Here is a 17,133-nt window from a genome sequence, read left to right as displayed (position 1 = left end):
ATTAGTATTTGAGGATACCTTTGTCTATTCTATATAGAAGTGATATTTGCACTAATAAGGAAACCTCAAATCTTATATATTTTCACTGGAGAATCAAAAGCGATAAAAAGAAGCGACCACTACACTGTAAGTTACGTTTACAGTCTTGACAGAAAATACATATATGAATGCTCGATACCGGGACTAAAACATTTAAAAGATAGCACACTGATAGCTTGATCTGTAATAGATACTTGTAGAGCAGTAACGAGGCGGGAAAGTTTTCTTTGCATTTATTCTCGTTACATCTGATGTTGGATTACGTTAGAATAATAGTAGAAGATATCTGTCTAAATTGTTATATCTGAAAATTTAAGATGATGCCAACTCTAAGCTGAGGATGTATGATATAGTGCCAAGTGTTGGGAAATGTGTTCTTTTGTGGGCAATAGTTGTTGCATTGTCGGAAGGTAATTGCACACTACGACATGTAGACAATTGTGTGAATGAGGTGAAATGATTGAATTAGGCTCGTAATATTTGACAGAAAGACTTTCGGATCACTTTGTTTTCCTATCAATAAGATTATTCTTTCTTAGTAATAGGCCTAAATATTTTGTTTAACATGGACGATATATTATTATTTTACACAACATTTTATCTAACTAGAGCTTACAGTATATAGTTTTTGTAGGCTATTGTTTCACCCCTATGTGGTGTGTCTTTTAGCTTATATAAAAAATATACCGTGGGTGCAAAAAGTAGGTATAGGCGTGAGCCGCGTGACATGCATTTATTATACAAAAAACTTATGTTGCATAAATAGGCCTATTTCCTTTCAATAAAAGCAGTAGTTATGCTTAATTGTGCAAATATATATTATACTTTTAATAATTTCTTTTCTTACAGTATAATGAATGCATTAAATATGTAGGCCTACGTGTTTTCTCTTTTTTTTTAATCACTGTTCTTACAACGTTAGAGTTTGTTTTAAAATACCCTTATAGATCATTTTTAATAATGAGGGTTCGCATAACCAGTCCAATATCTATAAGCATGGGCGTAGCCAGTTTTTTTTTCGGGGGAGGGGGATTGGGGGTGATTTTTTTTTCTTTTGCACATACACACCATACACACACAGATATAGGTAGGTAGTTTTGTCCTAAAAGTTTGTTAATGAATAATGTTGTTCTATAAAGTCACGACTAAGAATAAGACTGCTTTATTGATCCATATGGAAATTTGTTGTGATTACAAGGACTCATATCTCATATAAAGACAACACAACATAAACATACACACAAATAGAACAGACACAACATTTCATTCAGTGACTACACACATGAGATTTACATATTGTAAGTAATGTGCTTATGGTGTTAGTAGGCTACAAATTCTTGTGTTCTTCAAAGGGAAAAGAACGCAGATATTCATGAATCAGGGAAGTAAAGAAAATTTCGATACTTTTTTCTGCTTATTGTCTACGCCAAGAGTGTGGGTCCAGTCAAAATTAGTCAAAAAATGTTGGCAGCTGGTGAGTCAACTAAAGTATATCAACATTGAAATAAGTCTTTTCAGAAATAACCTTGAGATTGTGAAAATTGAGTCTGCAGAAGTAGCTAGATCATGTGGTGTTGATGCGCAACACAATGCTTTCAAGGCAGAGAATTTGAAGAAGTCGTATAAGAATTGATTGTCATGAGACTACTAGGGGCCATTTTCCAAAGGTTACGGCCTGTTTGAACAAGCCAAAAGCTTTAAGGCAAAAATCCACCTATTAACACAATCGTCATCCCAACGGAGATGTGTGCAAAAGTTATATAAACGTCATCAACAAAATTTCAGCTAAGGCTAAATATGGCTCAGCAGAAGTGGCTTGGAAAGATTTTAGGAGTCACAGAGATTGGGTCACCAAAAAAATAATCCTATTCAGAACTGGCAGTCGACCACTTAATGAGGTTTTGACCAAACGACTGAATAAATTGCACGTTTCAATTAGATCAATAACATGGTGGCAGATATGATTAAAACGCAAACAGTGGCGACCTCGTCCAACATGGCACTTCACCTTTATGGAGGGCATTGAACACCAGCTGGAAAGAGGTTGCAGACATTGCTTGAGATCGGCTTCTGTGCCGAACAGCACGGGAGAATGTTAGTCTAAGTAAATGTAAGAAGTTGTAACTACATTGAATGTAATGATTCACCATTACTTCTAGAAAATATATATATATATATATTACGACATAGGAATGCCTTTAAAAAAAAAACGTACAGATGTATAGGCCTACATGAAGGCTAGATTTTTTATCTCTTACTCAATGTAGGGGAGGAGCACACCGTCATATTTTTCAACCCGGGCCCACGATTATATTATAGCTTGTTATGCCACTGCTCAAAATCCCTTTGGTAATGCTAGCGGCTATGGCACGGCTAGTGATGGTTTGACATTATAAAATCTCTCCTCCAATAAAAATAAAAGGAAGCAAAACCAGTCACTCAATCCACCTCGCCGGGAGGGGGGTGAATTTTATTTGGGGGTGGGACTCAAGAACTGCCTTTATTAGACCTGCTTCTGCAACTAAAAAAATCCCACCTTCCACTATAGTAACTATAGGTATCTAGAGCTACAGGATAGATCTAAATATATCTGCTAATACCGTGACCATTATTTCAATCGCACCTTGTTGTAGAGTAGGCCTATAATTTTTTTTTTGGTTCGAAGCATTCTATGTCTCTGGCGACGATGTAGATTAGTAAGCCTATTGTTCTGTTAATAATCTTCCTTATTTTTATGTTTAAAAAGTTCACAATATAGATGAGTAGCCTATTTGATTTGCTAAAGCAGTGATGCCCAACCTTATTAGGTCTGCGGGCCATTTTAATGTTCGGCATTCGTGTCGCGGGCCATATCACCAAAAAGGAAAAAAAAATGTAATATACAATAAGCTATTTTTAATAGTTTTATTTGTGGACCTATTTACATAAATTAATGTGATGCATGAAGTTTATCCAAAACCATCTTCTGAATATCTGGCTGCATAGATGAAACACCAAGTCGGAGCACTGAATCTAGCTGTTCATCCGTGAGGCAATGACGTAACATGGTTTTCGGCCGTTTCATCATTGAAAAAGGTTTGTTTTTAGAAATATGTGCTTGAAAACATTGTGATCATCCTTGTTTTCGAAGATTTGGAAACGCTTTTGCAGGTAACATGGAGTAGAAGTCAATGATCTGCATCACTTGAAATTTGTCAAGCAGGGATGTTTTAAATTCTGAAAATCCACAAATCTTTCACTGAAAAAATTCATCAAGATCCTCAGAAGTTGGATCATTCTTTCTTTAGGGAAAGACATATTTAGCTGCTTATCATTTTTAGAGTGGTACTGGTTGGAAAGTGGACAACATGCACCTTTTCCGCCTGTTGAATGAAGAGTTGCAATTTTGTTTGGAAAGCACATATGTCTGCATACACAAGCGAAATCAATTTGTCTTTCCCTTGTAGTTTGGTGTTGAGTTCATTTAGATGTGGTGTGACGTCGCATAAAATAGCCAAATCCCACAAACATAAGGGGTCGTTCAGTTGTGGCACTTGTTTTGATTTATCGGTCATAAATATTTCAATTTCGTGTCTCAAATAAAAAAAACGTTTTAATACTTTTCCTCGGATTAACCAGCCCCCCCCCCCCCCCCAAGCACTTCATTGTGAAATAGAACGTCTTCATATTCGGATTGAGCACAATCAACATCACATGGTCCAGATTCAAAACCTTTCCACAGAGACTTTGTTGGTGAATGATGCAATGAAGCCGCAGGGGTTCAGTTCCATTTGACTGAACAACTTTTTAAATAACTCTTGCTGTCATTCCGCTGTGACATCCAACCATATTTCTAACGCCATCAGTAGTCACTCCAACTAATTTATTCCAAGGAAGAGCAAGGTCCTCTATGATGGTTGACACTTCTTTAAACAGGTCTTCTCCAGTTGTAGTCCCATGTATGCTCCTCATAGCTGCTAACTCCTCTGTTATATCAAAATTGCTGTTTGTACCGCGAATAAGTACCAAGAGTTGCGCAGTATCAGTTATGTCAGTGGACTCGTCAGCTGCAATAGAAAACATTTCGAATTCTGCTGCTCTGTCTTTTAATTGTGAATGAAGATTTACCCCCATATCTTCCACTCGCCTTGTAATTGTCAAGCAAGAAAGGCTGACAGCTTCTACTGTATTCTTCTTTTCAGGACACATTTCTTCCATCGTTGCTAGCAAACACTTTTTTACACATTCGCCATCGGAAAAAGGCTTCATTGCTCTACTTAAGATGTGAGCAACTCTGTAGCTTGCCCTTATCGCAGACTCATTTTCTTGTCTCTTTTTGTTAAATACTCTTGTCAATCCCCCAATCTCTAGTCGTAACTTGGCAATCTTGTCTTCGCGGCTCAAACCAAGAATGCCACCATATGTGTTTATGTGTTTGGCTTCATAATGCCGTTTAATGTTATGTTCTTTAAAAACAGCCACACTTTCTTTACAAGTCAAACATGTTGGCTTACTATCCTATTCCACAAAAAAGTAAAGATCTGTCCACTTTTCCTGAAAGTTTCTACATTCAGAGTCCACTTTTCGTTTCTTAGGCTCTCCCATTTCATTAAATCACAAACGGCACCAATCGCTTTGACATCAAAAGAACACGACCCAAAACGATGCATCAATGATGCTCTGTGCTGCACACACAAGGTGTTAAGGACACGGATAGCTCAAGACAGTATCGGAATTTTCCAAGAATTAAAAATAGCTGTCTAGTTTTATCGCCATTGAACAAAACAACACAACAACAAAAAATATTTACTGTGAATATTAGAATACCAAACATAAAGATGGAATTCATCAAAGAATGAGTGAGAATCCTAACTGAAATAGAATATCTTTTCAACATTTTAATTTTTAAATTTATTTTTTTTATTTTTACACTTTGTTCTAATGCTTTGGCGGGCCGGATAGAAGCACGTCGCGGGCCGGATCTGGCCCGCGGGCCGTAGTTTGGGCATCTCTGTGCTAAAGTATCACAATCAGCGTGTTATGTCAATACACTAGGCGTGACTAAGCTGTACAGTCCTAATTAGATCTATTTTCAATAGGCCTACTGTAGTGTGCCGTAGTCTTAGATCTAGCTCTAGATGTAAAAAATAATATAAGTCTAAATCTAGATTATATATAGATCTAGGTCTATAGGATAGGCCATATAGATCAACGTACATGATTCCATGGCCATGATCAATAATCCAGATCTCTAGTCTAGATAGAATGCCTGACACTAGATAGGAGAGACTCTTGAAGAGTGTAACATATTCTACAAATTACAAAGAGACTACTCTTCGGATCTATCTAAACCTGGGGTCGGCAAATTATGGACTGCGGTCCACATGCCGTAGCGGACACATACACAGAAATCAGCTGTGCCCACGGATTATTATACATATAAAAAATGCAAATATATTAAAATAAATAATTGTAAATATCTACAGAAATTACTGAAGCTTCTGATTCTTATCACTTATTATGAATAAAGGCTGAAGAAACATTTTCTTTACATAACATTCTAAAAAGTTTTAAATAAACGAAGATTATTCTTATTGGCAATATTTCAAAACATTCAGTTCAATACACAAAATCAAACCAGTATTTATTCAATGCTATAAAGAAATGTGTTGAAAGTGTTGAGTTGGCTTGGAACAAGATGGCAAGTGTAACAACTTATGATGCCCGTCCTTTGACTGAGAAAAACTTTTTTTGTTTTTATTAATCAATTAATTATATCCCAACTATATTAATATAAACTCTTAACTGATTCAGCTCCAGAGGACATACCTCCAAGGAAATTATGACCTGAAAGAGAAGTTCAAGTCAATTCTTTCCGAGGGAGTTTTTTGAGTGCCAGATGTGAACTAGTTTTTTTTTCTTGAAAATAAAAAAGTGTAAGAACAGGTTGATGCGGACTGACTGAAATTTAACATCAGTCACAAGGATAACAACTAGTAAGCTTGTTCCACAGTTCAGCAACATTATGAACGAGGGTAAACAGTTAAATATTTCACGTTTAGTACAATTTTATATTTGTGGTGAACTTATTGTGATACAAAAGGACAATGATAAAATTGAAAAAATTTACTTAAAATTAGTTTCAGAAATTGCTAACTCTTGTTATTTCTAAATTCGGAGTGTAACACATATGAAAAGTAGGCCTAAATGTAAAATACAATACCAGTGTAAATATGAATTAAAAGACATTATACACAGTTATCTAAGTTCTAAAGTTGTGACTATATATATACATATATATTCCAAAATGTTTTTAATGAGCCCTCGATGGAAAAAGGTTGCCCACCCCTGATCTACATCTATCTAATACTTTAATAATGAATAGTAGATCTAGATAGATTCTTTTTATATATTTACTAATTTATAGACATCTAGGACTAGAGTGACTATAACTATAGAGAGATCTTGTCGGTAGACTCAACTCAGACTGCATCACAAATAAAGATTTGAAACAGGATAACAATGCCAAATGGACCCCCAAGATGTGACTTGCTGACCACTGTTTAAAACAAAGAAACTAAAACTGTAACTGTATGTCCATATATATATCACAAGGTCCTCAGGGCTTGCAGAGACCTTTCTTCAGCTAACACATCAATAATAATAGTAAAAAGAAGAAGAGTCAGACAAAGAAAGACAGTATTATAGAATGGACAGATCTGGCATTGATTGAAAGATTTTCTATTCTAGGTAAAAAAAGAGCAGAATGGAGAAAGACAGTCATCATGCATGGTGCTCCAATGATTATTTTATCTTATAAAATATAGACCTTACTTCAAAAAAGAAGATGATTACGTCCTAGGCATCATGCATCTAGTCATGCATGTTAACCAACGACTTAAATTCTTCTTAGTTATTGGTTTTCTTGGCTTGCCCAGGCAATAGGGAAGAAGGAGCATTTGCACAAATTTGTTCTAGCATATGGAACGAGGAATGGGCCTTTATCTTGTTTGTGTCTTTCTGAGTATTCAACAGACTAAGGGATAGGTGAAGGTGAAGACTGCCTAGATTTAGATCTGGTACTAGTTCTATATTTTGTAGACCTGCATATTAAGTAGATAACAGATAGATTAAGATTAAGGATGATTGGGGTATTTTATGTATAATGCTTTAAGTTTTATTTTTGTCTTCTGGGCATGTCTTTGGTAAGGGCTTTTCTAGGACCTGAAATAACAAACACAGATCTAAATTTTTTTTACCAAATGCTGATGTTGACAAAAGATTAAATATTTTATTGGGTTTCTTTTTGGCCTGTGCACTTAAACTTGAGTTATTTGGTTATTGTACTTAGATTCTAGCATCTGTACAATGTAGGCTACACTGTATTGGCTAAAAATATATATCTAGATAGATATAGATCTAGATCAAGATTTTAGATCTAGTTAAGAATATTTGCTGAGTAATATTTATATTATAATAGATCGATCAAGCAATCTAAATTTGTCCTAAAAATAAATCCAGAAAATTTCAGGATGTTTAAGAATTTACTTGAAAACATGACATCTCAAGAAAAACAATGTCTTCATTGACAATGGGACAAAAAAAAGATGCCATATTATTAATTCCTTACCCATTGACTTTTATGAAAAAAATATTTCTGATTTTATACCAATATAGCGCTAGAATTTATAGTTTGTCACCTTTCTCTTTAGGCCTTGGACCAAATGACTGTTCCTTTGAAGAAGACACTGGATGTTCATGGAGTGAAACACAAACAAATGATCAGTTTGACTGGGAGTCTATACAACCAGAGTATCAAGGATTAGATCTCTACTCTCCCCCTCAGGATCATACTCTAGGAACTGGTGTGTTATAAATCTCATTATTTACTTTGAAGCATATAATAGCCTATGTGAAAGCTGGAAAGGTAAGATTTGGACTATGCCCTGGAAGTAGGCCTACTCTATGGAATCCTTGCATTCAGTTTCCTTACACATTGCTGTAACTTAGCCAAATAACCTCAACGAAAAGATTATAAAATAGAACGTTTAATCATCAATAAGAAACTAGATCTAGAGCCAAACTAATCACATTCCAAGCATCCTTGTTTTCATCTCTTCTCTAATCATCCACCAACTTTTACTTCCTCTCTCCTTTAGCGTGTCTCTGTCCTGTGACTTATGGTGCACAGTCTCGCACCAAATGACAGTGCGCAATGTAGGGTCATAACAATATATTTGAGTAAAATATTTCATTTATTTATATTGTATTTAATCAACTGATGTTCTGTTGTGTTCTCCTTTGCCAGAAGATGGAAATCTCTTGCACATACCAATCAGCCAAGTACATGGGCAAAATGATACAGGATTTCTTACCTCCCCTGTGATCTCTCCAAGCGATGCTCTTTATGGCAACTGTTTGACATTTTGGTATTGGCTGTATGGTCCTTCTGTGGATGGCATCCAGGTTTACAGAATAGTAGGAAACCAAAAAACACTACTTTGGCAGCGTACTAGCACTCAAGGACCTTACTGGAGAAAAGCTCAGATCGAAACAGTAGATATTTCAAACTATCAAGTAGGCAATTATTTAAGTTTTGTTATAATTTTAATGTTATTTACAACTACACTTTTTAAAAATGTTTTTGAAACATTAGTTTATATATACTTTTTTAGGTCCTAGATTTCAAAAGTCTCATATTGATACATATTTTTTTTTCAACAAACTATTTTTTTGTTAGCAATACTTAGCTGTACATATTTTTTCTAAAAAATTATTAAAAAGATGAACAAAAATTTTGTCAAATTTCTCTCCAATCAGCTTCAAATAGTAGGATTGCGTGGGCTTACTTATCTTGGTTCTACTTGTATTGATGACATTCAGTTAGCAACATATGTGTGTCCTTCTAACAATTGTAAGTATTGTTTTTTTGGGGAAAAGTTGTTCTGTACTTATATAAAACTTAGCAAATTTAGCATGCTTTAAACAGATTATCTTTGTTCAAAACTTGCTTATTATAGCATCATTTCAAAAGCAGGATTTTAAAATTTAGTTTCAGTAAATAATGACTGTGATTTTGAACATGGAATGTGTGGTTTTACACATAGCACACAGGGTAGTTCATGGTTTCTGTGGCTGCTTCAATCTTCATCTACTGGTACACAAGGTACAGGGCCAACTAATGACCATTCTTATGGAACTCCAATTGGTAAGTATAAATTAAAAGCAGTATAACACTTGTAAATGAAAGACAATTTCTATGTAAGCAGTTACACAAAGATACATAGATTCACATAAATAATTACAACAGAAATGTTTGGTCTTTTCTACATTGTTTTTCTGCACATCTTTTTGGGTATTTATACATTATCCAAAGTGGCAACCCTCATCATCATCTTAATACCTACAGATTGTAACCCTTTTATCAGCTGATTTTCTTCTGATCTACTTTTACCCTTTTTGGACTTCATTTGTAGAACCTGTTCATCAAATGTGTCTGTATTAAGGCTGGCCATAACCACTTATATATATATATATATATATGACATCAATCTTCTAAAAAGCTTTTGTTGGAGCACTTTCAATTGGTCAGCTAACATTTTTTGGACTACATTTTACTGACTTACTCCACCATCAAGTTGATAAGACTTGCAAATCCAATTTTGTGGTCAGATCAATTATTGCCATGGTTCAGGATTTTTTTTTAATTGCCAGAGCCAGCCCATAGTAAATATCCACATTTTCACTTTTATTATTTGATGCTAAACTGTCTTAATGTTTACATTTTAGTTATCCACATAATTCAATGGTAAAGCCTCCTAGTAGTGCAACAGATGTGTAAGATACTTTTTTTCTTGTTAGTATCACACTCACATCTGCAATATTTTAAGTCTTAATATCACTGCCTGGTATTGCAATCTGAACATTGAAATAAACTTCAAAGAATCCTAAATGCTGCTGGTAAAGTCATTGGCAAAAAGCAAACCCCATTAGGGCAGCTGTTTGAGACAAACATTCATGAGAAAGCTAGAAATAAAAAATCTCCCTTTGAGGAAGGATTTTGTGATTTTACCATCACAAAAGAGATACAAGACACAGATAGTAAAGACAAACAGACACAAAAACTCTTTTGTTCTCCTTACAATCATACCATTAAATCAAATTCAACTATCTAATATAAACTTTTCAAATGTAAATTATGAGTGAGTTTGGTGTGAATGTATAATTTGGTTTTCTATAGTTATAATGTTTTGTTTCTTGTGATGCACAAATTATAAGACAAATTTCCATATGGACATTAAAGATTATTATTATTATTATGGCAGCAGCTATATAAACTGGCAGCAACTATAAATACTCTCATTCTTTATCTTCTCTCCCCTTCCTCTCTCTATCTCTTTCTCTCTCTCTCTCTCTCTGTATATAAATGTTATTATATCATTTTCTACAGACAAATTATGTACCAAAGAGATAATATGTCAATACATATTTATGGAGGCGTGATGGCTGAGTGGTAAAGCTTCTGAACCGGGGGTTACGGGTTCAAATCCTGGTGAAGACTGGGATTTTTAATTTTGGGATCTTAGGGCGCCCTCTGAGTCCACCCAGATCTAATGGGTACCTGACGTTTGTTGGGTAAAAGTAAATGCGGTTGGTTGTTGTGCTGGCCACATGACACCCTCATAAACCATGGGCCACAGAAATAGATGACCTTTACATCATCTGCCCTATAGACCACAAGGTTTGAAAGGGGAACTTTACTTAACATATTTATGTGTGTATTAATACAAATAAATGAATATTTTTAGGTCACTATGTTTATATGGAAGCTACAACCAGGGCACCAAGTAGTAAAACCAGCATCATTTCTCCAAATTTATCTTTGAATGTAACAAATGTCTGCTTGAAGTTCTGGTATAGCATGTATGGGGACACTATGGGTGAGCTCTCTGTGTATCGTTTGTCTAATGGAAGTAGGCAGCAAGTGTGGCATCGTGCTGGTAACCAAGGTTCACAGTGGTTGATGGCTGAAGTCTCTGTAGCTGGTGCTATGAACTCTATCATAAAACTTGAGTTTGAAGGTGTTGTTGGCTCCTCTGATCTCAGCGACATTGCTCTTGATGATCTTAGCCTGAGAATCGGTGGTTGTGAAAATAATGGTAAATATACGATACCATTTAGAATAACTATTTTTGTTTTATGCAGTTTTAATTTCTTGGCTGTTTTTTTTATTAGGTGACCTTTTTCATTATGATCACAAGTGATTTGCAGACAAATAAGATTAATTAAAACATAGTAGATCATAATGAATTTGGGAAAAATATAAAAAGGTCTAAACTTATATAGGTACAAAGTTTAGCAATGGTTTATTATATTAGCACTTGCCAGTAGGTACTGCACAAAATCAAAGAAAAATGTTTCTTTTTGAGGCTTCTTATCTGTAAATAACCAAATTTTAAAATAATATCCAAAAGACATAAGTAAAGTTATGCTACAGTCATTGAATTAAAACCATATTAGATCATTTTCATTTCTTTTTTTTTTATGGCTAGAAATCACATTCACTAACTAAAGTGTTCTCTGGGCCATCCTCTTACATCTTCAAAATTAATAACATACTTACTATTATACTAACCTAAACATAACTCCCTTAATAACTAAAATTATTCAAAGCTCCAAACTAACAATAACTTTTATATAACCCTAAATAGCCAGCTATGAACGAAACACTAATAGTCTACAAATCCTAAACATCATTTCTTAGCACATAAAATGTGTCTTCTGCTCAGAGGTAGTTACAGATAACAGATTCTACAAAATATGAATCACTAATCTTTTCTTTTGAAGATGCTTGTGACTTTGAGCAAGGATTTTGTACATGGGCTAATACAAAGTACAGTGACAAGTTTGATTGGCTGATTGGCTTTGGTGCAACACCGTCTTTTAACACAGGACCAACAGCAGATCACACAATAGGAAATGGCACAGGTGCATAATTTAGATTGTGTTTGTCAGATAATTTTGTTGATTCAATAGCTACAGTAGAATGTTGTTTATCTGGATATTAGTCATCCATAAGTTCAAATATCCGGACTGCCTTTTTTGTGTTGAATTCAAGACCTGGGAGCCACAATAGGATGATCTATGTCATGCATCAAACTATAAGCAATTATTTTTCTCAATAAAAGTAGACTACTACATGTAATGCTTTGTTCCCCTGTATAGTTAATTGAAATTTTATGTTTACTTTTGTCTTGATACCCCATGGTGAAATGGAATGTTTATAATATTCAGTTATCCAGATGATTATCAGGACAGACCACATTCCCAATGAATCCAAATATCCATGTTCTACTGTACCTGCAATAAGTATGAAACACTTTTGTTATGGATAGAATTTTTTTTTCTTTTCCTTTAAGGCCACTATGCCTTCATTGAAGCCAGTGCTCCACAAAAATACAGTGACAGCGCACATCTAGTGTCACAGATATTTGATGCCTCCCATGTAAGTTGTGATATGTATGTGAAACTCTGACATTGACAAAGCTGATATCTACTCAAAGAAAACAAATATAAAAGGATTCTTTATGTTGTTGTTTTTCTAGTTTTACATTGATTCAAAATGTGAAATGTTATTACATATATCTATGAAAATTCATAAATCATAAAGTTTTGCTAAAAATTTTTTTGTGGTGAAATTTTTTCCAAAAAGGATCTATGACGGTGACTTAAATGTTAAGTTAATGAATTTTAGAATATTTTTTACCAAAATTTCAGTGGATTATGAAGATATCTTCATTACACCAACATGTTATATTACTTGGGCCATTGCACAAATGTGCTTTGGTCTTAATACATACAATTTACTTTAAGTTGTTGCTATATTTTCACCAAGTTAACCAGTATTGTTTTGGCTGTAAATCTCAGGCCAAGTGCTTACATTTCTATTACAATATGAATGGTCAGAACATTGGTACACTAAGTGTCTATATGAACACAACTAATGGCAAAGTGACCAGGTTATGGACACTTTCAGGGCCACAAGGAACTCAGTGGAAGTCAGCTACAGTTTATATAAATAGCTCTGTTCCATATCAGGTGATTTTTTATTAACATTTCTAGCCTAATAATTATGTTAACATTTTTCGATGGGGATACTAATTGAATAACTCTCAATTTTTCAATTACATTTTTTTAACATCACATTTTAGATAATAATTGAAGGCACAGTTGGATATGACTATGATGGAGATATTGCAATAGATGATATTTCCTTTACATCTGATGTGTGTGCTGGTAAGAAGGTTCAGTTATTTTATGATTATTATTAATAATTTCAGAAATCCTATTGCAAAAAAAATGTATCAATGTTAAGATTGATTTAGTTTAACTAGAGTCATAAATCATTATTTTATATTGTGAATTAATTTTTTGTTGTTGAACTAATATTTAAGAACTCACACATAATTTTTTTTTAACTAGTTAACCCATCATCAGCTGTGCCAATCTACTCAGCAGTAACCACAACTGTTTCAACTGTTACCACACAGCAACAATCAACATCTAGTAAGCAAAACTATAAAGAGCATAATCTGTACAAAACGAAATGATTCCTTTATTCCATTTATTTTGTATTTAAAATGTTCACTTAATGTAATTAAGCATCTTTAAAACTCAGACAAGAAATAAAATTAAAAAAAAACTTATTTGCATCTATTTTAATGGTGAGAGAAGGATAAGAGATCATATTGTTTTATATCTAATGTCATAGATTTACAACCTTATCTTTTATTATTTTACAACTGAATTCTATTACATGTCAAGTGAATTTTCTAAATGTTTTTGACTTCTAGTCCCAACTCCATATGACTGCAACTTTGAAGTTGATTATTGTGGATGGACTCAAGATGTATCTGATAATTTTAACTGGACCCGTGCTCAAGGACCCACTGGCTTAAAACTGGCAGGTCCATTAGTGGATCATACATTAGGGAATGGTAAATATGGCCAAATATAGATTGATATGTAGATGCTATTAGAAGATAATAAATTGTTATTATGTTATCTTGTTTATGATTATTTTGTCTAAACTTAGACCAGGGCTGGTATAGCTTCATTGAAGAATCTAGTGAGTTGAATGAAAATGATACTGCACGTCTAATTAGTCCAACTATCAACACTGGCCAGAGGTGTCTTAGATTTTACTTTACTATGTTTGGAACTAATGTCTTTCTGCTAAATGCCTACATACGACAAAACAGTCAAATGACCAGAATCTTCAGTTCAATGGGAGATAAGGGTGAAGCATGGATGACTGTTAGTATACCAATCAATCCTTCAGGAGCCTATCAGGTAAACACAAAATAAGCAACATCTTTTAGAATTTGAAAATATAATCACAAATTATAAGTTTTGTCAATAATTTCTTCATTTGAAAACTCCTTTCTAATTCTATAGCTTGTTTTAGAAGGTGTCAGAGGTCGCTGGGCAGGTGGAGACATTGCAGTAGATGATATTACTGTACCGATTGGACCTTGCCCAGAGAAATCACTTGAATGTAAGAAACTGTTTTAAAAGTAGGTAATTAATAGCAAGTAGTCTTTGAATTTTAAAATAATGGGTTTGTTATTTATTTCTCCAATTGGGCAGCTGGAGCTGTATCGTGCACATTTGAGAATCAACCAGTAGATAACCTCCTATGTGGATATACACAAGAAAGAGACGATAACTTTGATTGGTCATTAAACAGTAATGGTACTATAAACCAGAATACTGGACCTTATACTGACCATACCTATGGTTCCTTCACTGGTCACTACATTTATGCAAAGGGGTCTAGTCCACAGAAAGCTAATGATACAGCTAGAATAAGAAGGTACATCAATTCATTGGTTTTCAATGTTTAAATTTAACTTGCTTGTTAAATCTTTTCTTAAGATGATCACATCTCCTATGCTACCAGAACTTAATCAAATAATTTTATAAGGATAACAAAGTGCCATTGACCTTTTATCAATTCTATTCATTATAACCTTATGTAAAAAGCTGTCATCTGTGATTACAGTCCAACGTATGCTCCTGGTATGAGTCAGCAACACTGCTTAACATTCTTCTATCAAATGTATGGAGCTGACATTGGAACTTTAAATGTATATCAAGTAGCTTCTGGGAAGTCTATTCTTGGCAATGTTCCTATTTGGTCAAAATCATATGACATGGGCCCTGGCTGGAGAAAAGCAGAAGTGACATTGAGCTTATCTGGCAATTACCAGGTGTATATACTTTCTTTTCTCTCTCTCTTTAATGTATCCATTTGTTTTCTTGTATCATTAGCACTGGCTTGATTTGAAAACAAAAATGGGATTCTTTTTGGAGACTAATTATTTACTTTTTAAGAATGACTTCACATTTCTTATTGAGTAATTTTACAAACTGTTTGTTTATTGTTTTGGTAGAGCTAAATGTATAGTTTTACTCTATCATGGCTTGCATGAAGTGGTGAGATTCTGGTCAACAAGTCTAAGTGTAGGGGTAGGGGTAGATGAGATATGTGAGTTACTTGGTGTCACTAGGAGTGTGGATATTTTCAGAGTCAGAGACTATAGTTAGAGTTACTTGAAAGTTGCAAGTGTAGGAACGTTTTTTTTTTTCTATCTAATTATCTGACATCTGGTGTATATATATGTTTTATAGTTCAATAAAATATTGAGTTGTGTCTCTTTGGAGAAGATATTAATCCTCCACTGTTAGACGTTAAGATGTCCTGTTGTCAAAAGATTGAACAGGGGCTTGGAGCTGTTTCCCATTGATCCAACCCCGTAGACAATGACCTTCAGGGCAACCCCTCTATATAGGTGTTTTGTGTCACAAAATGTATCAGATAAATGCTTTTAGTAGATCATTGTTTAAAAAAAAAATCATTGGTAATCATTTTGGGTAGAAGAGATTTTTAACACATTAATACATGTCTCTTTCAGCTGCTCTTTGAAGGAATTGTTGGAGATGGAGATAGAAGTAGCATAGCATTAGATGACATCAAGGTCACCAATGGATTCTGTCCTAATTCACGTAAGTACACCCCCCCCCCCCCCCCCCCCCCCCCCGCCCAAATATATGGAAAAGCTCAGAGGAATGTTGGGAGTGTCTTGAAATATTTTCAAATATTATTTTCTTGGGATCAAAAGTTACTAAACATTACTATACAGAGAAAAAAATGAGCTGAAAAATTAGATAAAATGTGCCTCAAACTCAATTTATGACTTTAAAATCTCACTGTAAAAAGTATTCATATTGAAAGTTCTTACTGTAAAATGAAATGTATTTCACAAAATCAGAGTAAAATGATAAAATAGTTCTTTTATAAAAGCATTGTTTAACTTCAGAGACTTAAACCTTAAACTACTTTAACTTATATGCTAATCAGCATACATTTATCCCATTTCATCTTAAAAACAGTCAGACTATTCTCAATCACATATCAGTGGGTTTATAATTCTTCCCATTTATTTTTTTCATTGCGTTATTAAATTACAGAAAAAATATATATCTGAGAAACAGTAATAGTAAACTTTGTAAGATAGTTCTTAAGAATCAAATAGTATAATAAATGTGGAATGTGTCTCTGTTGTATAATTGCTGCAAAGTTATTTCATCCAAGTAAAATCATTTAATGTTTAGGTGCTTGCAGTTTTACCACAGATACTTGTTTGTGGCGCAGTCTCCATGGGGGAGGAGAAAAGTTTACCTGGCTTTGGAGTAAAGGTGAAACAGCACCCATCACTGACCATACATCTGGCACTTCTAGTGGATACTATATGTATATTGACTATAAAGACCGACAGTTTGGAGATCGAGCTAGGCTGGCAAGTCAGGTAACTTCTTGATATAATATTGTTTTAGCTGAACTGGAGATGTGGGTAGGGGTATCTGTATATGTGATAGGTCGACTCAGGTGACACAAACATATTTAATGCAAGTGATCACTGGTGACAATTGCACAGTCTTAGTTTTGGGCTATTACATTTTCAAAAGCTGAAAAAATAAAAAGATTTACTGCTGCAGGGGTGATTAAACATTGCAGTGACGAAACATCTTTATAGTATAGAGATCCTTCAA

The 17,133-nt window shown here is 34.2% G+C and overlaps 1 protein-coding gene across 2 annotated transcripts in view; it reads left to right on the top strand.

The window, feature by feature from the left end:
• Positions 1-199: 199 nt before the first annotated feature.
• Positions 200-17,133, top strand: part of LOC106054424 (MAM and LDL-receptor class A domain-containing protein 1-like) — a 72,267-nt gene continuing 55,333 nt past the window's right edge. Inside the window, exons 1-18 of one of the 2 annotated variants that reach the window (XM_056044468.1) lie at positions 200-449; positions 7,731-7,883; positions 8,327-8,595; positions 8,839-8,932; positions 9,071-9,226; positions 10,827-11,177; positions 11,866-12,006; positions 12,438-12,523; positions 12,946-13,116; positions 13,230-13,314; positions 13,501-13,584; positions 13,872-14,015; positions 14,114-14,370; positions 14,476-14,575; positions 14,668-14,893; positions 15,083-15,290; positions 15,996-16,086; positions 16,696-16,889. In XM_056044468.1, coding sequence (XP_055900443.1) covers positions 380-449; positions 7,731-7,883; positions 8,327-8,595; positions 8,839-8,932; positions 9,071-9,226; positions 10,827-11,177; positions 11,866-12,006; positions 12,438-12,523; positions 12,946-13,116; positions 13,230-13,314; positions 13,501-13,584; positions 13,872-14,015; positions 14,114-14,370; positions 14,476-14,575; positions 14,668-14,893; positions 15,083-15,290; positions 15,996-16,086; positions 16,696-16,889 — 2,880 coding nt within the window. In that variant the 5' untranslated portion in view covers positions 200-379. Of the gene's footprint in view, positions 450-6,028; positions 6,054-7,730; positions 7,884-8,326; positions 8,596-8,838; positions 8,933-9,070; positions 9,227-10,826; positions 11,178-11,865; positions 12,007-12,437; positions 12,524-12,945; positions 13,117-13,229; positions 13,315-13,500; positions 13,585-13,871; positions 14,016-14,113; positions 14,371-14,475; positions 14,576-14,667; positions 14,894-15,082; positions 15,291-15,995; positions 16,087-16,695; positions 16,890-17,133 lie in introns of those variants that run through there. The other variant, XM_056044469.1, reaches the window with a different exon arrangement.

The sequence above is a fragment of the Biomphalaria glabrata genome, chromosome 10, assembly GCF_947242115.1.
Source record: "Biomphalaria glabrata chromosome 10, xgBioGlab47.1, whole genome shotgun sequence".
Lineage (NCBI taxonomy): Eukaryota > Metazoa > Mollusca > Gastropoda > Planorbidae > Biomphalaria > Biomphalaria glabrata.
The sequence above is the reverse complement of the archived record's forward strand: the minus strand, read 5'-3'. Positions and strand labels throughout refer to the sequence as shown.